The sequence below is a fragment of the Betta splendens genome, chromosome 17, assembly GCF_900634795.4.
Source record: "Betta splendens chromosome 17, fBetSpl5.4, whole genome shotgun sequence".
In the NCBI taxonomy this organism is placed as follows: Eukaryota; Metazoa; Chordata; class Actinopteri; order Anabantiformes; family Osphronemidae; genus Betta; species Betta splendens.
The window spans coordinates 478274-502205 of NC_040897.2; the positions used below are offsets into that span (position 1 = coordinate 478274).

The following is a 23932-nucleotide window of genomic DNA, read 5'->3' on the forward strand; positions in this document are numbered from 1 at the left end:
CCTAACTCGGCTCCAATTGGATTATTATTATTATTATTATTATATTATACTGTACATCAGGTAACTTTGTAGGTTTTTAGTGTCCTGCTGCTTTCAGCTTCTAAATGTGCAGCGATTACCTGGGAACCACTGGGGATGAACTTTGGGTGAAAGGTCAAGATGTAAAGCATTGGCATGTACTGTATCTGAGGGTTGAGTGAATCCCACCAACCTCAGCCCATCCCCAAACCACCCAAGGACTGAGCCCAAACAATAAGAGCAGTTTGTCACGCATGACTGAAAATGAATGAGTACTATTACGTAATTCTCCCCAAACAATTTGTCTACTGTCACCACAGAGGGGCCGGGAGCCAGAGGGAGGAAGAGGACGACATTAGAATGTTGTTTCATTTTGACAGAATTGGAAAAGATGAACATTATGCAAGAAATCCTGGCAGTGCTTCTCTTCAACGGTCAGGCTCAGAGGTGGCTTATGTGAACATTAGTCTGAAGAACCAGGATCACACAGAATAGGAACTCAATGGCTTAATTCTTTTCTTCAATAATTTTAATCACTTTTACATTGTAACAAGTGAAATTAAACAGCAAGTTGTCCACTCATTAGATCTGTTTGACTTTTGTCTGACACTTGTCTGTCCGTTTTAAATATTGTATTTCAGAGGCTTCGTTGTTTCAAACAACCAATGCTTACAGTATATTTATTCTGTTTTTCGTCATACAGGATGCTGAGTGTTGCTGCAGTGCATTTGTGAGTGCTGAGGTTAGTTTAACTCAATTTAGTACAAGATAAACACTGAAAAAAAGTCTAGTGAAAATCCAGAAAAGTAGGAGCTGTTGATGTGGCTTTGGCTTATCTGTTTACCGTGCTTCAGTTTTTCCAGGTAATATTTCTGTTGCACTGTTCCTGCTCATTAGTATGCTGCCGGTACATGGCTGTTGTAAGCTTGAGTAGACTAGTGCAATTCCTGTCTGAAAGAAATAACTCTAAATTTGAACTCAAGTGGGTAAAACAGACCTAACTAAAACCTGCCAACCAACTCAACACAGAAATACAAATAAAAGAATATAAATAAAATAACAATAATGGCATAATAGGTTAAATGAAATCAGCTCCCTGCAGCATCACAGAGGTCACTGTAAGTCATCCTTGTCACGTCCACAGATGGTTTAACATCAGCCAAAGATGGAGGAAACAGAAAGAGGAGTCAGGAAGCGGAATACAGACTGGGTGTGGGGTGGAGGTGTGGGAAGGGGAGGCAGGGAAGGAGGGAGGAGGATCTTGTCAGACCGTTTCTATTTTTATACTTCAACCTCACTGACTGTCACACCCAGTCCACCTCTTCTCTATCCCTCCATCCCCCATTTGCAGAGTCTCTTTGTTTCCACAGCAACCGCCTCCCATGTCTCCCTGACAAACCCCCCCCCCCCCCCCCCCCCCCCCCCCACACACACACACACACACACAAAGACAAACCTAATCCACACCAACGCCCCCAAACCCCCTACCTCACCCCCTAGTTGATGATGCAGTGATTATCATGGTACCGCAGTGACAGAAGAAGTCTAGGCAAGAGGGAGGATGTGGAGGTTGGGTGACAGAAAGCGGAGAAAGAAATGCAGTAGGAGAAAAGGAGGAAGACAAGGCAAAGAGAAAGAGGAGTTAAAAAAGTGAGTTGAAGGGAAGTCGACAGAGGAGATTAGAAGCACATAGGGAGGAAGAAAGAGGAATCCAGGAAAAGATCCAGATGAGAGATGAAGGGCAACAGATAAAGGGAAGATTAATGCCGGACAGAGGAAGCGGGTAGAGCAGGGGGAGGGAAATGAAAGTGAGAATAGGAAGAGATCGAGATTCAGTTAAATAATTACAGGGAGGAAAAGAGTTAATCCAGCAGAAAAGGGAGCACAGATATATAAAGTAATTGGGGTGAAGGGAGGGAGAAAATGTTTCCAAAACCTCTGCAATAACCCACTTTTTGGTCCTGGGACTTTAATCTGGTTTGTGTGTCTGGAACCAGTTTAAAAGCTCCAGTCCAGTGTTTAATTAGACTGTGTCTAAAATCCACATGTACATCACTTCAAACACAAAAAGCTACAGTAGCTTCTAAACAGGCCTGCTGTAAATAAATGTTATTACTGGTATTGATTTTCCTTATTTTTAGCATCATAATCAATACACTCAGCTCTGTCTCTGTTCCCCTGTGCTCCGCTCAACTAACATAACACAAGTGATCAACATGTCAGCTTTAATTTCCACGTGTTTATGTCACAATAGCATAGTTTGTTTGAATTCACCCATTTTGTGAGCAAAAGCTTTGGAACTTGAAACATGAAACACAACGTCCATAACTGTCCCCAGATATTTGCTTTCATTTGTTGTGATGTCTTTCCTACTGTATCAGCCTCTGCGCCGTGTTGTTTTCTCCCTTCAGTCTTATCTTTAGCAGCTAAAAAGGCTGGAGATTGACTTGGACAGTCTGTTGTCAGTCTCTCCTGATCAACTCCTTTAATGTATTACTCAAACACAAGGATTGATTATTTCATCATCATTTAAGTGTAATTGCTGCTTGGTTTTCAACATCAGTATAAGTTAATGTGCCTAACGATGCTTCAGGAATTCTCTTTGCCACCAGTAACCTGCTGTAGTTTCTCCAGCAGACACCTGATGGAGCCAACGTGCTAAACTAAGACAGCCACACGCTTGTCTCCTTGCACTTATCACAGGCCGAGTAGGCAATGTACGCACACAGTACGCTGTCTGACTGCAACACCGCGCGGCCAAACCCAAGCTACAAGTGAAACAGGTTGGTGCATGTTGCTGTTTGTTGTTGCTGATCATTGCTTTACCTCAGAGAAGAGCTTGTCCACATCACTCACACACACACACTAAATGCACAAACGGCCCAAAAAACAGCCATGGGGCAGCAGAGGTTAGTAGAGTCTACACACACACACACACACACACACACACACACACACACACACACACACACACACACACACACGGTACATAGTGAGGCTGTCCTTCCTTATGTAAGAAGGAAATATTTGAAGCCATCAATATTGCATTTAAGAGGACACACCGAAATGAGGGGTCAGGAAGCAGGTTTATAAATAGACTGGGTAAAAACAGATGAGAGGACAGGTACACACTGAAATAGAGTACAGTAAATAATGCTGCGGATGTCTAACAAACCTCAGCTTAATAGTGAATAGGTCATCTGCCAGTAATTATATTGTTACTCATCCACTCATCAGACAGTCTCCACACAGCAATGCATTCACATTACAGGAAAGCTCTACTGACACCTCCTCCAGCTCAGGGGCAGGCACCAGTCACCAGGCACCTGTGGCCCCATCACGCCACTTCTACAATGACACACATCACTGTTTCCACGTGTTCTCTCGCTGGCTGCTGCATCACATACATTGCTCCCCAGGCTACAAGCAGCTACAGTCAACGTGTCCTTATCCACCGGGTCAATGATTCCACTGTGAATTAGGTCCCAAGTCAAAAACAGTTGAACTTGAAACCTGTCGATATTTGAGTTAAATAAATACACATTTTTATTCCCTTCAGAAAGTAGCTAGCTTAATTTGTGCTTGTCTTTGACGGTTCATGGTAACTTCACCATTTTGTGCTTACAGTACTGTAAGTCCATATAACAGCAAAGTGGAAAAGAAGGTCACCACACACCAGTGCACTGCAAATACCTGGTGAAGGTCACTACGTTTCCTCTGCTACAAATTTAAACTTTCACAGTAAATGAACGTTTGCACAGTAAAGCTAGTAACTGGCATTACAATTTAAGAGGTTATTAGTATTAGAAAGAAGCTGAAATTTGGGACTAATAGACATGAAATTCTATGTTAGTTGCACATTTGAATATAAACACTGGATGAAGGAAAACTTTTCCTACCTGCTGTTATATCATCCATGGTGGTATGAAACAGAAGAAGGGAAAGGGGAAACAGGAAAAGAAGAAATTCAGTCATTTCAGAAACACACAGCACTAAACACATTGAACCGCGTTTTCCAACATCAAGTCTAACAATGTCATACGGTGAATGATGAATCTCTTCATTTAGAACTTCTGGGAGCCTCTGTACACTTTAGACATTGCCATTATTACTACTAAAAGGCCAGTGTTAAAACCAGAACTACTGGGGGACGGTGTCACATTCAATGCAATGGTCCAAACTAGCAGTACCGGCCAGGTTTTAGTAGTAAGAAAGGGTTGAGGAGAAGCACAAAGAAAACCACGCTTCATTCAGCAAACTGTGGGATGTGCACGCGGTGTTCAGGACCCAAACCCGGGACTACCAGCAGGAAGACACGTCACATACTGAGGCTGTTATGTGGAAACGTCACCTGATCAACCGAAATCTGTCCAAATTAGGGTCATGGAATTATAACAATGCATTTAAAAGGTATGTTTTACACATATTTTTAAACAGCAAACTTAAACCTGTGCTGGCCATTTGTGGGAATAACAAACACCTGAATTATTCCTTTTTAATTGACATAACCATAGCAGACAAGCACTTTCTTTAGATTTATCACTGTGCAAGCTAATAATAAGATCTATGGCCGCTCCTGTGCCATGACCCACAAATGACGTATGTCTAAAAGCTGGACAATATTTCTAGAATGTTGATGCCTGACACATAATCCATTTTACTACACATGGTATCTGGTTTGGTCTACATGTATGGTGGATAGCAGGTGCTGCATTTTTGGCACAGATTTATACTTTAACCTTTCATTTAATTTAAAACTAATTAATTCGTACAGTAAATAAACTAATCATTTGCATACAAAATTCACTGAATGATTGCATATGTCATAATAAAAAAATTATATCTGAAGGCAGCGCACTGCTAACCTAAAAAGTTTGGTCAACTAGTTCTTATCCTTCTAAATCACTACAACACTCCTTTAAAAGCATTAGAAACATGCCAATGCAAGGTTTTTATGTGTTTCTATAGACAGAGAGGAGATAGTAGGAGGTTACACAAGCAGCTCACAATTGGATGACAGTACAGTTGACACTGGAGCAAGCATAAGACAGTAAAGCTACCAGAAGCAGGTCATAAAATTATTATGATCATGATAACAGATACAAGCAAGCATGTGGGACATCACATCGGACAATTTAACCCTGCAGCTTTGTTAATATAGGGCCCAACCAGCACAGCACATTTGTGTCCTGTACTCATGCCAGCAGAGGGGAAGAGTGACACAGGTGGACACAAATGTTCCTCTGGTCCATGTGTGATTAAAAGTATGTGTCGAGCCCAGGTTATTACAAATACATACAGGAAAAGATCAAGCACCAAGCAGCATTGCTCAGTCCACAGGTAAAGAGCCATGCATACAGGTAAACAGTTAGTAGCTACAGTATGATATCTGCTGCTATCCTGGCCTAGAATTACATATACTTGCATTATCCCCATGATACTATTGATATTACTATTGTTAATCTTCCCTGTAGTTCACCAACCTTCCAGTGGGGGCAGCTGTGGCGATGAGGACTCCTGGTGTGCAGGGATGATGGAGGGAGGTGGTGTGGCTGAGCTAAGGGATGTGGTACTTTTGAGGGCAGTACTGTGTGATGCGGTGGAGACAGCTTCATTTTTATGGGGTGAAGCTGTGCTTAGGAATGAGGCTGAAGGGACGAAAGGTTTGGCGTTGACATTTAAAGCTGATTGGACGGCACTGGCGTTGGGGGACACAGCAGAGGTCTGGGGAAGGTCTGGAGTGATGCCGGAGGAGGAGGCGGAAGCGGCTTCTGTGACGGCGGACCTCGTTTGGGCGGCGGCAGTGAGGGAGGGGGTGTTGGTGATGGGAGTGGTGGTCTGTGAGTCTAGAGTGGACCCGGGTGAGGTCTGTAGGACTGAATCAAGAAAAGAAAAGGTCTGGGAGACTGGGCTTAGACTGTCCCCCGTCGCTAACGCTAGGCTAACGCCCACATTCCCAGTGGAGGCAGTCCTGCTGCTGGTGCTGCCTGTGCCAGGTGCTACGGTAACATTGCTGTTTGCCGGTTGTCCATCCTTAGAAGGCATGAGGAAGTCGCCCACACACATGGGCTCATAGGAGCGTGCTGATGGATCCGGTAGGGGGCTGGTGAAAGTGGTGGGGATTTGTGCAGGACTGGGTTTGCAGTTTGGAGCTGTGAACTCAGATGCACCCGAGTCAGCAGGTGCAGTCGTAGTGGGTGTGGGGGAGGCAGGGAGCTGGGGAGCACCCCACTCCTCTGGAAGTCTGGCCCGACTCTTGACTTTCCTGCCTTTTACTCGACCCCCTGCTCCGCTCTCTCGGATCTCCCACTCCCAGTTTTCCTCCTCGTCTTCGTCCTCCTCCACCTCCCGTCCCTTATCCCGCATCGCATGCTTGTCTGATTGGCTGCGGTTATTCTCCTGTGTATTAAAGACAGCGTAGGCTTCGTCGTGGCCCCTCCTCTTCTTCTTCAGCCTCCTCTGCTTGCCAGCCTCGCCCCCTGGCCCCACTCTGTCGGGGCTTCGAGGCTCGGAGGCCGAGGATGTGGCACTGCTGTCGTCCATTGAGCCACTGGGAGAAAGGACGGGAGCTGCTGGGGGAGGGTTTTATGAGAGGAGGAACCAATCACATGATGTGACAAAAAAATCACCTACCAAAAAGCCGTCAGGTTGGGGACACAAAAGGTGGACCTTTAAATCTATCTACTGCAACCATGCTCAAATCAGCTAAACTTTTTGTCGAATGAGCTTTTGCAGAACCTGCCAGTGAATTAGTCTTCAAAGCTACAGAGTCTAAAAAGGTAGGTGCTGTATTAATGCTCCTAACTGGTGTAAAGCCTATTTGTTACTTTTGTAGTATTCCCTAATAGCTACAGAGATAGATGTTGGGACAGTAAATGTTATGGACAGACATGTTCAATCTGTAGAAACCCATCAAACAAAGAAGAGGTTTTGGGTCTAAAGGCTGTAACTTCTAAAAACAAGCACAGATTAAAGAGGACAATTATCCATCTTCAGTTTGGACGGCTTAAACACTGACACGCTCGTTTTTATCCGCTTTGTCCTCGTTAGGGTCGCGGCTCTGCTGGACACTGTCCCAGCGAACATTCCACCCTGGACAGGTCTCCAGTCCGTCACAGGGACAAACATACAGACAAGCAAATGAACTCTCTAAGGAACCTGACTGTCTGTCTTTGGACCTAGAGGACGCCGGCGTAGCCGGGGAGAACCACGCAAACATGAAGAGAACATGCAGAATCCCCACAGAAATGGGAGTCGAACACAAGACCTTCTTGCTGTGAGGCAACAAGACCTCAATATGATAAAAAATTGATTTGCTTTTTTAAATGATAGCTTGGTTACTCGTAGAACCCAAACATCAAATAAAACTGTGACAGGTTTATCTATAGTTAACTTTTGTTAATATAAAAAATATGCTAACACACATGAAAGCTTTCATGCAACGTAACAAGGTAAAAAAGCCATCATGCATTAAGGCATTTTGATGGTAACATGCAGAAACCCAACAGTAACACACAATGTATGAAGTCACAGAGCCACAAAATTATGGCAAAGTATGGACATGCAGGCTTCGACAAACTAAACGTGTGATCCTTTGATTTGTCTGTTACCTCTTTGTCCCTGTGTATAAGAACAAGCCCTAGACTTATTCCTCCAAAGACATGTTTCTATGTTCTCTCCAACAAGCACCTCATCAGGCCAAAGACCAAAGAGAGACAGAAACAGACAGATACATGGGTGAATAGATATTATGTAACCTACAGTACTGTATGTACCCGTTTTAGACTGATCATTGTGTTTCTTCCTGAACTAATTATTTTTCCTCTATTTCAGTCTCCTCACACCCATCTCCGGTGTTGCCTTTCAGCCTGTACTACATCCTGTAATATTAAAGGGAAAGCTTGAAACACGTTCTTGTCCTTCTAAATCTGGCAACTTTCCCTAAATTTCAAAATCGCTAGTTGCTATTTCCTCCCTGCAGCCTGGAATGCTCACCTGGCTTTATGCGGCTAAAACAGGAGGACAGACATTATTATCTATATTTGGCAATGGCGGTTTCAAGCTTACCCAAACAGGTTCGTAACAATGGCCGCAGGACCACTCAAGCTGCTTTTGCTTGGTGCGTATTCCTGGAGAGACCATGATAACAGGGCTATTTAACAGAGATATTGTGGATCAGACATACAGCAGCTATACACCACCTGTGGTTGGGCCGCTTTGTTTAGGTTTGCGCATGCAGACCCACACTAGATCTTCTTTACATTTTGTATTAATGAATAAACACGACTGCCACCTACTGGTGAAGATGTCTTGTGTTTTTTTTTCTTGCCTAAATTGATCTTCTGCTCATTATCAATTACTCCTAGTTCTGTGTGTAAAGTACTATGCTGACTGTAACTAGTTCAACGTTCTGTTCACTCTGACTCAACTGAAGACAATATGAGGCTAAATGTTTTATGAGTCCTAATAAGTGGCACCCGCTCAATTTAACCAAATCTATTTCAGTTTTCATTTGGGCTCTGTAGTTTCATCATCACATATGAGTAATTATTATTTGCAAAGTTAAAGTCAGTAACAGAGTTAACAGGCTGGTTAATGAGATTATTTTGACCAAGTTACTGCACTTCGTCCTCTTTTCTGTCCTGTTTCAGTCGAAGCCACACAGCCACGATGCTCATGATGCAGTAGTAATTATGGGTACAATTTTGGGGTTGTTCTCTTCACCACATGCAGATGCATCCTACTGCACATACATTTCTCAATTAGCTGATATGACGTCAGCACATTTACATGCTTGCAGGTAATTGTGAGATGGAGGAGTTGGCTCAGACTTAAATTTAAAATGCCAGTATGTGGTAATTTTACTACACTCCGGTAGTGTAATGTATTTGAGAGTGGGATGATTATTACAGTACAATAAATTATTTGACTTTATGCTTTGTAATAAAAAGACTAATTGAAGAATAAGTCAGTAATTACAGAAGCTGCTGTTACAGATTATTCTAACCTATTAAATTGTCTGAAGTGTAATGTCACCCGTGTCACTTCAACATCATCTGGTCGAACTGTGGCTGGACCCAAATAACAGTAACAGTAACTGTTACTGTACATAGTGGCCTGAGGTGCTATGGTACCTGGCTTCAGGCTATACTGTATTTGGTTCAGTAAACCAACAATAGAGCCTGAAGGATGTTGTAAGTAACAGTGTATCATGCTAACAGTTAAATTCTATTATATGAAGATGAATTGGGTTTTTGCAGCCATGCATGCATTACACAGCAAGACTGCAGCGGGCATGGCATGCTTGTGTCTCTGTTGTATTGTGGATATCTTTGTTGCTTGGCAACCAGCAAACACAACTGAAGTTCACTGATTCAGTTATTGATTATTAAAAACATTAACAACTGATGACTTACTGTAAGGCTATGGAACTGGCACTTGCACTATCTGGCCTGGATCTCTTCAGACTACTGTAACTGCTTCATTTTAAAACCCTAGCAGACATCCTTCTTGTTTATTATTATCAAAATGGCTGCTGCTAAAGTCCCATCAGTCCATTGACTTGAGTTTGTCAGTAGGTGAAGAAGATAGCAAAGTGCACTGAGGGAAAAGCCAAGAGGCCACCAGCAACAGAGCAGCAGCAGCGCTACTGGAAATCCCTAAGGCTGCAGCAAAACAACCATAAGAGAGCACTCTTATGATTGCTTTGCTGCAGCCAGAACAAATTTGTACAGTTATAATATTTGCATTTTATAGTTTAGGTTTTAGATCATTGCTGTACATGTCTGACGTGGCCAGGATTTAGACGGTTCAGTTAGCTTTACATTTTTGCCAAGACTTTTGAATCCCAAAAGCAACTTCCTCCTTTCTCCTCATTTACCTGACTCTATCCTTCCCTGTACAAAAAACACATGCATTCAACCGCCTTTCCAATACCTGGAGAATAATCCATGGAGTGGAGTCCTGGTCCACCAGACGAGTACAAGTCGCTAGTTTTAAATGGACTGTTTCCACTGGGATTACTGGAGGTTTTATAGTCTAGCCCGAACAGGCCTGAACTCTTCTGGGAATCCAAAGCTGAGCCCATCCCAGACTGACCCAGAGCAGAGCCAACGCTAGTCTGGAACGGTGGCAGGCTGGAACCCTTGGTTCCTCCCATCCCAGACTGAGAGAAGCCTAATGGAGAGAAAAATAATATACTTACAACTTCAAGTTAAATATAATTCAGCTTGTTAGGATTCACGTTGACACATATGTGCTGTTGAAGTACGGTTAATTTCAAAAAGTGACGTTTAGACCCATGTTTAGACATAGTAGAAACTGTAGCACTAACTTTACTAGTTTCCTGAGCATATGACTGTCTGTGGTCGCTGTGAATGGCAGTCGTTATTTACTAGTGCTGTAGTTGTTCATGTCAATATACTGTAGATGAACGCAGAGCTCTGTGTTAAAGTGTCAGGACTTTGTGAGGAGTAGCTTGCACCTTCCCCCTCACCAGAAAGGAAGTCAGAGCTGAATGCAGGCTGTCCAGCTGGGTCTTGGCGTCCCCCTGATGACATCATCCCTGGACCTAGAGATAATAAATGGCGTTATTGCTATCATCGCTAATCAACATTATGTAAAAGACTGATGACGGTCAGATGCCATGGCTAGACTATGTAAATACATTTTTTTGCCTTAATGTTTTGTAGGGTTTTGCGTGTAAAGACAGTCCCTGAAGTTGAAGTATCTGGACTACACAGCATTAAATGGACCTTCAAAGAGTCACTGTTTGCATAATAAACAGGCAGAGTATGCATGTACATCTCAGTGTGTTTACATTCTTTGACAGTGAGGCGAGCAGACACAACACCACAGTTATGCAAGATGAGGACAACAGCATCTGCTGGTTTCCAAGGCAACACTTGCTGGCGGCAGATGGGTCTTAGAGAACAGATGCATGCTTCGATACGGACACCAAGACACACACGCATGCTGTATTATTGAGGAATCAAACTACATACAGTACACCTGTATGTTTATTTGTGTTTTCGTGACACTGCCTTCATAGTAGTCTTTGATCTGTGCTACAGTAAATGTGGTTCTTGTGGTTCTTTAGACTGTGGCTAAAGCACATTTTTTTATTTGATGTATTGGAGGGAAATAAGGGCAAATATTTTTAGAACAGAGCTAATAGCAGTGTAATGGTGGATATCATAAATAATGAACGCATGCACAGGGAGGGTTAGGGTCTACTGGCTCTGGGGTGTTTGTCAGACCAAGCGCTTCGCTTCTTAGGGCTGCATCCATTTTAGTTCCTCCAAAGCTATAAACACAAACAAACAGCAGATACATTAACTGCAGACAGAATCTTCTGTTTTGTATTTGTATGTTTAAATATGTGGTTTCAACTTAGAAGATTCTGAGAAGCGAAATGGTCCTACAGTATGTCTTTTACAGTACAGTAGCTACTGAAAACCTGTGTTGAATGTGTACAGTATGTGTGTTCTAGGAGAACACTACATTTCTTTTCAAATGGATAATTATTTGAATGTTCTTGAGACTATAACTTCACAGAGGTCAGAATGACAGTCTCACTCACGCACACACCCCAGCAGCTGGCCAAACCCTCTGCCTCTATATTTAGATGAGCATCTTTTGGGTCAGTTACAGTTGGTCAACAAGGTTGATGCCAGCATGTTTTTTTGCTTTTAATTAAAATCCACTGCTTGCATGATTACTGTTTTGGAAGCCACAGTCTTCAGTATCTCTAGACGGACAGAGACAGATCTGAGTAAAATGCTGTATACTAAAACAGCATTTCAAAACCTCAATAATACTGTGGTATTCAGGAGGGAACATTGTACTTTATGGAGACTATTAGGAGAATGCTTTGCTAAATTCAGTGACTTTTTTTCCCAAGAGCACCTACTGAACCTGTACTGTATTTGTGTTTTGAGAATTTGAAGGTAATTCAATTAGAATGGAATCTTGCTGTAATTTTTGTAATTCATACAGTATTACCATGATTTGGTCACGAAGGAGGCGGATGATGAAGCTGGAGCAGGGGACATAGATCTAAACTATAGATCTAATTGACTGGTAGTGGTTCTGACATGTGCCAGATACTGTAACTGAGTAGCAAGTGGTTTAATGTGAGTGATGATTGACAAACCCTGTGGTCAAACGTCCGCTGTCAGACAGGCTCATGCCTAGTTTTACAAACATACACACATGCAGTTGAGTCTGGTGTTGTGCTAGAAAGCAAACCTGGGTGTGGTTGTGAAACTTTAAAGCGCAAGATCAAATCTGATACCAGTGTACTGTAGCTTTAGGTCAGATTACTGCTGGGTCAATTACCTGAAAGACTGAAGTTGGTTTAAACCTTTGTGTCACAATCCAGATCTCAATCCTACTGAGGATAATGGAATAATGCAACCCACTATTCAGTTTATTAGTGAGTTTATTTCTGGATCTAGTTGATGTGTCCTACGTTCTCCTGTTTGGTGGTGGTGGATGCATCGAGTAGTGACATTTACCAGCGTCCCTGAGTCTGGTTGTCTTTAGGTGTGGACACTGACAGAGAGGTTAACTCGTCAGACCAGACTGTGCCACTGGCTGCTATTTGTGTGTGAGCGTGTGTGATGATCAGACTGCGAACACAGCACTGCCCTCAGGCTAAGACAGCAGAACAATCACAACGAAGAAGTGAAAGGAGGCGCAGAACAGAGTGGAGGAAGACTGCAGCAGTGAATGTGAAGTGTTACCTTTATATATATACTGTACTCCAAAAGGGTAAGGAACGGCTTTTAATTGGATCTAGGGATGATTTTTCCAGGCGTTGTGTTTTCTAAATAGATGTCCATATCTCCTTTACTAACTTTACAATAACTTTACACTGTTCTGTGTTTTGTTTTGAAATAATTCCCCAGATTCCGACAAGCCAAAGTCACAGTATTGGGTTGAACTCAAAACAAGTCAGTGTCTGAGCTACGTCTGACACGTTGATGCTATGAGGGAAAGCTCAGCTCCGCCTGGCTGTCCTCTCGCTGTCAGGCTGCTCTCACAGCAGCTGACACTTTGAAACAAGCGAGCTACTAAAATAAACAGGTCAGGAGAACGGGGACAAATCGCTGCATGTATGTTTTATACTGTGGTAACCATTGTACCACAGTGCATGTTAACTCACTTTGTGCATTCATTACCAATTCTGGTGATGCGTTCTACTACAGTACTACTACTGGAGCATACTGTATGGTCATTTGATGAAAGATTTGATGAAAAAGCTTGAAAAAAAGCTGAAACTGCCAGAATCAGCTAAAGAATCACAAATCCACTGACCAGAGATCAGAATCCCTCTAGAGCAGGGGTGGGCACTCCTGGTCCTCGAGGGCTCTGATCCCTGATTGCCCACCCCTGCTCTCTGTATCTTTCCATACATGCCACATACCACTCTTGGGGTCCTTTCCATCCAGCAGGGGGCGGTAGTCGGTCTTGGAGACGGTCTCTCCCACCTTGTCGTGGTAGCTCTCTTTCTCCAGTGAGGCCATGAAGTCTCGCTTCAGCAGGGCTTCGGAAGGGGTCGCGCCCGGGACCCCACCTCCGCCCCCACCCAGAGCGTCTCGCAGACTCAGATCCATAGTTTAGGTACTGCAGACACAAAGAAGAACAGCGTGATTACCTACTGTGGTAGCGTATTTCAATCATGTATATTCCTTTATGTACATTTAAATTATTGTTACTATATTGTTGCGATCGTTGATTTTACCTACTAGCCAGTAGAGGCTAGGCTAAACAGCGGCTAACAGCAAGGACCTGGAGCGTGGAGCCCTGCAGCTCTCCTGACAGTTTCCAGTCTCTCTGGAGCAGGATGTGAGCCGGCCTCACTGCAGCCGTCACCACACACACAGCGGCACCAGTTGAACTGCAACAACGCTGGTTTATTACACATTAGTATACACACTGAGGCAACAACACGTCCTTTCTCTAGACTTCCACACATTTCCGCCACAGAATCCCACCAACACATACATAACACATACTGTTCGCCCCCAAAAGACCCGGGAGGAACTCCCACAGATGCACCTGTCTATCCCCGGAGGGACCACCCCCCTTAAGGTCGCCACAATATAAAAAAATTATGTTGTAAAAGGGATGAAATCACACCTAGACATTTATCTCTATGTTTAGAGTGCCAAAGGAAACCTACTGTAACATGGCAGCACTCTCTGGTGGACAGATGATGTAATAGTGGCACCGTACTTCAGTTTGTTACATTGTGATCTTTAAGCTTCACTAATCAATATTTTCTCTATTACAAGAGAGCCTGAATGCATCACAAACAGAAACAAAATATTAACCCAAGTCAAAAAATTGATTCTTTGTCTAGTATTTGGTGTGATGGTGTACAGAAGCTTGCTATAACTTTTTCTTATCTACTCACACTATAGTATGTGTCTCAGCGATTGTTTAGTACCATCCCTCAACAAACTCCTTCTGTTCTTGATTCCTGTTCATCCCTCCATCCACCCTTCCAGCAAACAAGCTGTCATTGTCTTGCAGTTCTGCCAAACACACACACACACGCACGCACGCACGCACGCAAGCACACACACACACACACACACACACACACACACACACACACACACACACACACACACACACACACACACACACACACACACACACACACACACACACTGTATTCAATAATTTGTTCTTTGCGATATAAAAATGGACCAATCTGGAATAGGAGCGTCCTAACATCCATTACCCTCTCAGCCTGCTATTCTTCCATGTTTACCGCTCCATCGGAGAGCTTTCATAAAACCAAGTGTTCAGTCGTCTGGACCCAGCGCTCATTGCTTTCTGCCACTTACTGTACCAACAGTATTACACAATCACCACATACTATACAATAACATCAATAACAACAGAAAGTTTTCAAAAGTGTAGCTTAAACTTCAGAGAACCGTAGATTGCTCCAGTTTAGTTTCCAGACAGCTTGTCAGCAGCAGCACTACAGGACGGGAATGAGCTGCAAAGCCTTCACAACACTAGACAGAAGTTCAAACTTCACTACCAGAACCCTGGACTTGTAGAAAATATTAAATATCAAATATTACAGCTTGGTATCGTCCTGAAGCTGCACTACTAGATATATTTACTGCTAATTAGAACCTGAAGCAACAATTAAATCATTTTAGTACATCGGTTGTACAGACCTCATACTGTACAGCACGTATGTGCATCAGAAGCAAATGGGGAAGAATGCTTGATTGTCAGAACTGAAACACGTAACCAAAAAACTAATGATGAGCAGGAAATTCATCTGGATCACTTAAACTGCTGAAAGGCTGCGTGTCTATATTGTGTGAAAAAAAATCACAAAGAGGAGAGACAGCGATGAGCGATGTCGGAAGACACAGCTGTTGCACTTTGTCGGATTAAAAACGATGTCCGCACCCACAATCCCCTGCTCCAACATCCGCCACCTCTGCCTCACTGGAGCCAGCCTTCTGCTATGTAATCACCTCATCCTCCAAAACACTGACAGCCCTCACGCAAACACACAGAAAGGCACACACAAAGGTCAGGGCCTGACACTTTACCGTCCCATCCAAATACAAGAGATTTGGTGGAGGATATTTGTGCATTGATGTGAACCATCACCTAAATCGCCCACCTCATTACGCTGTACAAAGACCAGATGATGAGCACTAGCAATGCTATGCAGTTGTTATAAATATTTATACAAAATCTGAATTTGAACAAATCCTTAGTATCAGATTTAAAAAAGCAGTACATTTCCAGTCCCTCAAAAGTATGACAAAGGTTACTCGTTTTAGTCAGTACAGTAAAAAGTTAATTTTAACAGGATTATATAAAGTTCAGTACAGGCTTCACAGCTTAACTATTAACTGAAGAAGGAATTAAAGACCAATTCAAAATCATAAATCTCTGTCTTGTTGCAACAACACACTGTATAATAAGATTATTAAAATGAGATTCATATTCAGAATAGTCCAAATATGTTTATATTATATTTTATATATATTTAACTTTCTGTTGCCTGTTATGTAAAGGGCTCAGTATGACCATAATAAATTCATGTTGCCTGACAAACACATCACCGCTTTAGCAGTTTCTCAGCAGTTCTGACTTCGCTGAAGGGCAGCAAGTCGCTAACACTGCAGCTTTCAGTCATTCTGTCCAGCCGACTGAAGCATCCTCACATCACTCAGAGGCACACAGACACCAAGAAAGGAAAACGCTCTCTGGACCCACCAGAAATGCGACCACAGATGAGTGGCAATCAGCGTGCAGCTAAAAAGAAGCAAAGATAAAATTCATGAGTCAAAAACAGCTCACTGACACGCCCTCTTTTCTCAACCAGTCACATTATACACGCAAAAAAAACAATTACACGATTACTAAAAACTGAATGAATATCTAACAAGAACATTCAGATGTGCTTTTAATTAAATCATTTTGCACACACTTTCACACACCAACGACAGCAGCTATGCAGCGAAACAAGCAAAGTCAAACAAAGTCTGCAACAAACTGAAAACCTGTATCAAACACAGTTATATTTGCGTGGCTGGTCAGGCTTAATGATGGATAGTCCTTGAAATATGTTAGTCAACGTCCAGAATGACACGTTGGCAGAGATGCTTCTGGATGCAAGGTCAGACCTGCGCACGCACAGACGTGGACAGTGTCTGACGAGCAGCAGTTTGCATTACTGCTGACAGGACACTGTCTTAAGCGCTTCATACACACACGCACACAAGCAATTAAAACACAGCAGCATGTGACATAGCAAGAGTCTATGTTCATCTAACATTTGTCTTGAAATGTTTGTAACATGTAATATAAAATTATTACTATGATAGTACATGGACTACAGGTGCATCTCAGTTGTAGCCTCATGGTGTTAAATTTTAATTTGCCAATTACCTCAAAACACCTAAAGTTTCCTGAGCCTTAAAGGAAAACTTCACAGTTTTTTAATTGGGGTTGACTGCAGAGAAGTTATCATTTATTCCTCCGGTAAGACGCCTCAGCATATGGTTTGCCGTGGGCTCAAATACAACAACTAGTGCTTCCTGGTTTTCTCTGTACCTGCCCAGCAGTGGTCAAACTGAGGGGAGGCGGAGCCAGACTGACAGGGGGCGGAGCCAGGCTGCTGGGGCAAAACTGCTCTGTCCGCCATTGTTTTTCCTTGCATACTCTTACAGCACTAATATTCAATGTCCGGAGGTCCTGTTGTAGATTATTTCAAAGATAGCAAGTTCTTCAGTCTGATATTCGTGGTTGGTTGTATGAGCCAGAGTACAGCGCCAACAAATTACGCTGTTTGGAGGAGGACGGGGCTCCCATAAGGAAGCGGCACCCGCAGCACAGAGCTCAGAGCCGGCGTCGGGCAGCGCCACAGGCACCATCCTGCAACAAACTGCCAGATGCATCGTGTCTCTGCGCACATAGAAGCACAAGTGAATATTCCAGTGCTGCAATGAATCTACAGCTGCCGGTTTGTTTTGAATGAAGTTGCCGTTCCTACTGCTGACTGTACAGCATATGCTTTGATCACCCCTAGTTTTCATTATTTACATCTGGACACTCATTCAACATTCAGTGTCACTGCTTTGCATGAATTGCTACAGTACCTTACCCTAGTAAAGTTGCGAGCTGCTGTTTATGTTTTAGACTGTCGGAAGTAGTGTTACTGTAGCTTATGTTGCTAACGCTAGCTTGTATACTGTAGTAGCTCTGAGTGGCTGGCAGCAACTAATTGAATATTACTACTTCATTTTGTAGGTAATATCGGCTTCGCCGCTGCCGATTCCCCTTGGATGAAGTTGTGGATTCTACAACTGATGGGGGAACGTGTGTTGGGGACCATTAGTTTTAGTACTGCTTGTAAACAAAGCAGCAGTCGAACCTAACTTCAGGAAACTAAGGCCAACCAGCAAAAACAGCCGAGACAGAACGGTGCAATGAGCAGAGTAAGTAATATACTCGACCGTAAAGTTTGAGTACAGTTACAGTAGGAGCTGCTGCTTCTCGTGTTTTGTTCTGTTAGAAGTAGCGCTACCTTATGCTGCTATCGTTAGCCTGTGCATTAACTTGGCTGGCAGCAACTCTAATACTAATTCAACAATTCATTTCAGTCTCAGTATGCTACAGTATACAATTATGGGGAAGACTGCTGATTTGAGAGTTGTCCAGAAGCCAGTCACCGAGACACAACACACTGATGGGAAGCAATAAAAGGTCTTGGCTAAAGAAGCTGGCTATTCCCAGAGGCTGTACCCAAGCATACTGCATTAAAGGACAGGTGTGGAAGGAAATCATGCACAAGCAACAGTGGTGACCAGAGCCTTGGAGGATAGTGAAGCAAAGTCCATTCAGTAATGTGGGGGAGATTCACAAGTGGTGTGTCTGCGTACACCTGTCCATAAGATGGGCTACAACTGTCACATTCCCCCTGAACCAGGGACAACGTAAAAGGGAGTCTCATCTGGGCAAAGGAGGAAAACCAACTGGACTGTTTTTGAGTTGTTCAAAATTCTCTTAAGATGAAAGTAAATTTGGCATTTTCTGACCTAACATCCATATAGAATCTACAGTATTGTCAAAGGAAACTGAGACACAAGACGAGCTGCAGGCCACTATCAAAGCAAGCCTCAGATAATGTTTCTGTATTAAACGTAATCAAAATCAAATGCAGTAAAAGGTTAAATGCATCAGTGTGCAACAAATCTATATAATATACATTTCACTGTTTAAGTTGAGAAGTTCGCATCTACAGTATATTAATTATACTTTAACAGCAGACATTTGCATTCACTAGAGGCAGTGTTGCATCTACAAAATATTACACAAATATTTAAAAAAATAGAACAAATCTGTTAATGCAATTAAGGTTTATTACAACTGTTGTTACAAATGGAGTCAATCTGAGCAGGAGGGAGAACAACCCTGGCTTATAACAGCTATTTTACCTAATCACAAATAACACTAGGAAGACAAAACCAACATTCCTAAGGTATACCACTACAGTATATACCACTACCACATAAACACTTCCTTCCCTCTGGCAAGGCAGTCAGCCTATTGAACTCCCCCCAGCTGACCCGGCCCCCAACCCAAGGACAGTCACTGCCACTTTACAGGTCACACCACCTCAGACCACATGCACATGCACTTCATCTCACTGTACATAGTCTGCATATATTTCTATCTATCCCTCGTGCACTAATATGTCTATGACATGTTTGTATGTGTACTTGTATACAGTATATGTTGTGATGCACCACCTACCAACATCAAGACAAATTCCAAGCCCTGTAAAATGCTCTCTACAGGACCTGGCAATAAAGCTTTTCTGATTCTGATGTCACATTACAGTGCATTTACTGCGAGGCACATGTAGAGTGGGGGCACAGCCAATGAATGGCACGAAGAAACAAACAACAAAGACAGACCTCTGGTGGAGTGGCACTTTGCCATGGATGAATAAATGAGTAGCATTCTGAGAATAGAGGAGGTTATTCTGAGCCAATAATATCCGGTATTCGTCAGCGGCAGTTTTGAAACTCAACAATAAAACGCAAACCTTTATTAACAACTACTGTCATCACTGATTGACAAACAGCTTTAGACACTCAAGGAAGGAATAAGCATTAAAATGTACAGATATATGTTGGTGAAGATTCTCAGTGATGAATGTAAAGTTGAGTCATGGCACCTACCTGGAAGAGAAAAGTCCAGATGCAATGACTTAACTTCCAAAACATAACCAATATCAGTGTTTGCATAAATAATTGTAAACCTGACTTTGTAAGTAACACTAGTTGTTTGTGTGCCTAAAATTCATTTAAGAGGTGCAGCGTAAATAGTCCATTATTTATAACGTTGAAACCAGTGTCAGTGAGTTTATAACCTGGTCACGCCTCATTCGTTTGGAGAATGGGGCAGCAATTTAGCATATTGACCTATACTGTATATGCAGGTAGTTTTATATGGGTCAGTGTGTTTTGCTTGGTTACTGTTATTTATTACAGACTGGTATTAAACTAAAACAGCAGTAGTGCCTGCCTCTTTCATTCATGTGCAGTTCCTTATACTTTTCCTGTCTTGAACTTCATTGTTTAAAGAATCACAGTGAAGCCGTATATTTACGGTACTTGTTATAGGACACTCAATGGGTGAATTAAAATGTACTGTATTACACAAATTATACTGTGCATCTGCCAGGCTTAAGATACCGTAACAGACATGGTTACAGTAACCTGTGGAAAAACTGCTGTCATTTTGTGATGTGTGTGACTTTTTGTGGATTTTTTTTGCAGACAGTTATTCTTATATAGATGTCATATTAAAAATAATTCCCTAACACATTTCATCCAGTTGTCATGGCAACTCATTAATAGAAGTACCTGGCACATTGAAGTCCTAAACGGTTTCTGGGTAATGTGCCTATTTTAAGCCCTATTGTTGAACAGCAGATCTGTAGTAAAGTGGGGGCCCTGACAAAAACACTGACTCACTAACAGCTCTGTTTATGTTTGTGTTCAGGCAAGGAAAAGGTTCCTGGTGGTGCCAGGATCTGTCTAACAATGTAACGTCTGCACCGTTCTGGTGGTTCCGTTTTAAGTGGGCACAGTTACCATGGTAACTACTGTAGGTTTAACCAAATGTCCGTTCCTAATATAAACTGGCACAAAAAAACAAGATTCATGCTGTGGATTAGACTGCAAAACATCCAATGAGAATCTTAAGCAGAAGAGGACGTCCGGTGGGAATGTCGTGAGCTCATTGCACAGCAAGGTTCTGACTATTCCACAGATGATGGGCTGACCTGTGTTCGGAATGATGGAGGGGTAAAAATCCACTTGTTTATTGTTCAGTCAGGATGCTCAGTCCCACTGTTGTAATAAAAATAGCTTCTAACAAATTGCTCATAATTCTCTAAGGTCATCAATAATGAATCAAAGTTACTACTGCAAATTAAGCGTGCTGAAAGTCTTTCCAAAGATCCTCAAAAACAGCCTGTGATCGCATGTTTAGTTATTTTAGCACACTGCAATGATTTGAGTTTATACCGATGATCTATGTAACTCTGTAATAATGTATGTGCTTCAAAATTACAATGCTAACATCCCCACATTTGTAGGTAATGTGATCTAAACATTCGGATTATTAAATTCAAGTACTAAAATAGTTGTGTACTGTGATAACCATTTTAAGCCTTAGAATGAATAGCTACAAATTAAATTAACATTGATTCATTTGTGTTTTTTGAGATCAGGTGAATTTAAATGCAGCATTGGCTCTTTTCTCTGTTTTGTCCCTAACTGGTACAAAGAAATAAACTGACCTCAAGTTATTGTGTTGATACAGTATCAATCTGTATGAGTCATTTATTGTATAGGTCTCATGACTTTTTTCTATGCTTCACTTTTATGGTTATCCTTTATTTAATTAGAAAAACAAAACAATAGCTACAGGCAAGATTGTCAAATAGGATGGTTTCTTTTCAGAAATGCTTGTACATACATGCAACATGCCAGACATCAAACGGAGAAAGTGCAAAGTATAAAAGAGTACTGTAATGTGACCTACATAACATTGGTTTATGGTACTCCTCCTTGGACTGAAGCTAGTTGAAGCCATCTATTTACTGTATGGTCTAGTCTTCCATCTCTCAACTGAGTTGCTTAGCAATAAATGTAGGGATGCAAGGAAAAGATGGCAGCAGAGTGGAACCGAGGACACAGTGGTGCAGTTACAGTACCACCATTTGCACAGCTTTCTTTTTTCTTATGAATATAAGAATCTTCTCTTTTAGTAGAAACTTGAATTCCAGCAAAGTCAGTACATTGTGTGGTTGTTTATCTCTCAGAAAAATGTTTGGCTGCAGCACTTCTTCTTACACCAGCAATTACACCGACTGCTGTACCTAACCAGGAAACTGCCTCCTTCACCAGACACTTACCTTCAGTCATTGATGTTCACCTGGTTCCTCTCTTAAACAGTTTCCTGGGTTTTCTTATTTTGTCATCAACTTGATGATCTTGCAAAAAAACTCTGTCCACCACAAAAGTGTTTTCTTCCCATCCCCGAGTTAGGGTTCTGTTTTGTCCCAGTAAGCTCACTCATTTGCCCATTAACAGGCCTCAGACATATTTACACCTTTTGTTTCTGTGCTATCGTATTGTTTTCATATTCACATTCATGGTCCTACAGTTTCCGGGGTAAAAGACTTATGCAAAGGATGGTCTCATGTCCTGAAAATGATTAAAATCCACAAGACAACGCAACAAGAGTGGAAAAAACACTGATGTCTTTAGCCCTGAGTGTAACAGTGGGTCAACAGAAGCTCAGCACCCAATCATGTAGCTACAAGCACAACTCAACACATTACGGATGCTACATTGTTTACTCAAACTTTAGCACTACTTCTCCTTCAAGGGTCATTTACTGTACTGTAAGTGGAGGATTGTGATACTTATTCATGGATATACAGTACTGTAAAGTACTGCTTGTCTGAGTATTGCCCAATGAACCTGCAGTGAGTTTATGATAGTAGAACCCAGCAAGTCCGATATCAACAAAAGGCAGATATGAAAATGCCAGAAAGATAAAAAGATAAAGGCATGAATATGGGCAGAACAATGTGTACTAATCCACAGAGACAGGGATTCAGTGTGTGTGTGTGTGTGTGTGTGTGTGTGTGTGTGTGTGTGTGTGTGTGTGTGTGTGTGTGTGTGTGTGTGTGTTGCTGTATAATGGCTGGCTTAGTCCCTATAGAACATCACACACTCTTCAAACTCATAGGCTCTATACCAAAGCCTTTATATAACAGACAAACCATAACCTAGTTTGGCAGCTGAGAAGCTTCACCATCAGATGTACTGTAATAATTGGAGTAGATCTTGTATTATTGATTCAAATCGCAGACATATGTCACCGCAGTCTCCTCCAGAACGTGTAAGGGTTCGCTATTAGACACAGGCCATGAGCGGACGCAGTGATGTTACTGGGCTGTGTGGGTGCAGGCGGTGTAGCCTGTAGCCTAGCATCCCGACTGCGGCGGCAGCAGAAAACAAAGAGATACGAATCCAGTATCCAGACCTAACCCCCCCCAACCACCCCCCCCCCCCCCCCCCCCCCCCCTCATCCTCACACACACATACACACACGCCCACCACTGTCCATCGCTGCGTTGGGGAAACACCGTACACAACGATGGCCCGCTCCGCTAACATGACACCATATATCTGCAGCTCGAGACCGAAACGACGCCTTAAATAGGAAATGGCACAAATGTCATCATTCAGTAGCAATGCGCACGAGAGACTGGTTCAGCGCGAGGACGCGATAGGCAACGATGCTCGCGCGATGACACATCATAAATCTGACATAAGCTGCAAAATAAAATGTCGTCCGCTACTCACCGCTTCGATGTGTCCCGTATCTCTCGTCGACTTGAGTCTATACGTGTATATATGTGTGTCTGTGTGTGCGCGTGTGTGTATATGTGCGTGTATATGACAGTCGGAGTGTGTGACGGTAAAATTCTCTCCTCCTCCCTCTGCTGGCAGAGCAGACTGCTGCCGATGCACGGACGCAGACCCCGCCCCCTCCTGAACCGCCTCAGCCAATCAGAGGCCGGAAAAAGAGAAAAAAGCCTTTCTCCTCTGAACCTGCAGGCAGGCTGCGATGGCGATGCCTTCGAGTCATGTTGTAAAGATCAGATTGAATTTGGTTCATTTCTGAATTTATAAGAAAGATTTTGATTTCTTGAAATCAGAAAGTAAAACATTTTACAGTAACGCTATGGCACAAGGATTACAACGGCCCCTGGTAGTCCACAAATTAAAAATGATTCACGCCATCATGCTACATGAGACTACCCACC

The 23932-nt window shown here is 42.6% G+C and overlaps 1 protein-coding gene across 7 annotated transcripts in view; it reads right to left on the reverse strand.

Moving 5' to 3' along the window:
* The window catches only part of map4l (microtubule associated protein 4 like), a 50520-nt gene extending 26888 nt beyond the window's left edge, over window positions 1-23632 (reverse strand). For 3 of the 7 annotated variants that reach the window (XM_055503789.1, XM_055503788.1, XM_041067983.2), the window contains exons 1-5: window positions 23469-23632; window positions 13448-13647; window positions 10514-10588; window positions 9955-10194; window positions 5502-6590 (exon numbers count right to left, since the gene is read on the reverse strand). In XM_055503789.1, the coding sequence (XP_055359764.1) occupies window positions 5502-6590; window positions 9955-10194; window positions 10514-10588; window positions 13448-13637 (1594 nt within the window). In that variant the 5' untranslated portion in view covers window positions 13638-13647; window positions 23469-23632. Of the gene's footprint in view, window positions 1-5501; window positions 6591-9954; window positions 10195-10513; window positions 10589-13447; window positions 13648-13765; window positions 14550-23468 lie in introns of those variants that run through there. The other 4 variants (XM_055503787.1, XM_055503786.1, XM_055503785.1 and 1 more) reach the window with 4 other exon arrangements.
* Between the last annotated feature and the right edge of the window lie 300 nt (window positions 23633-23932).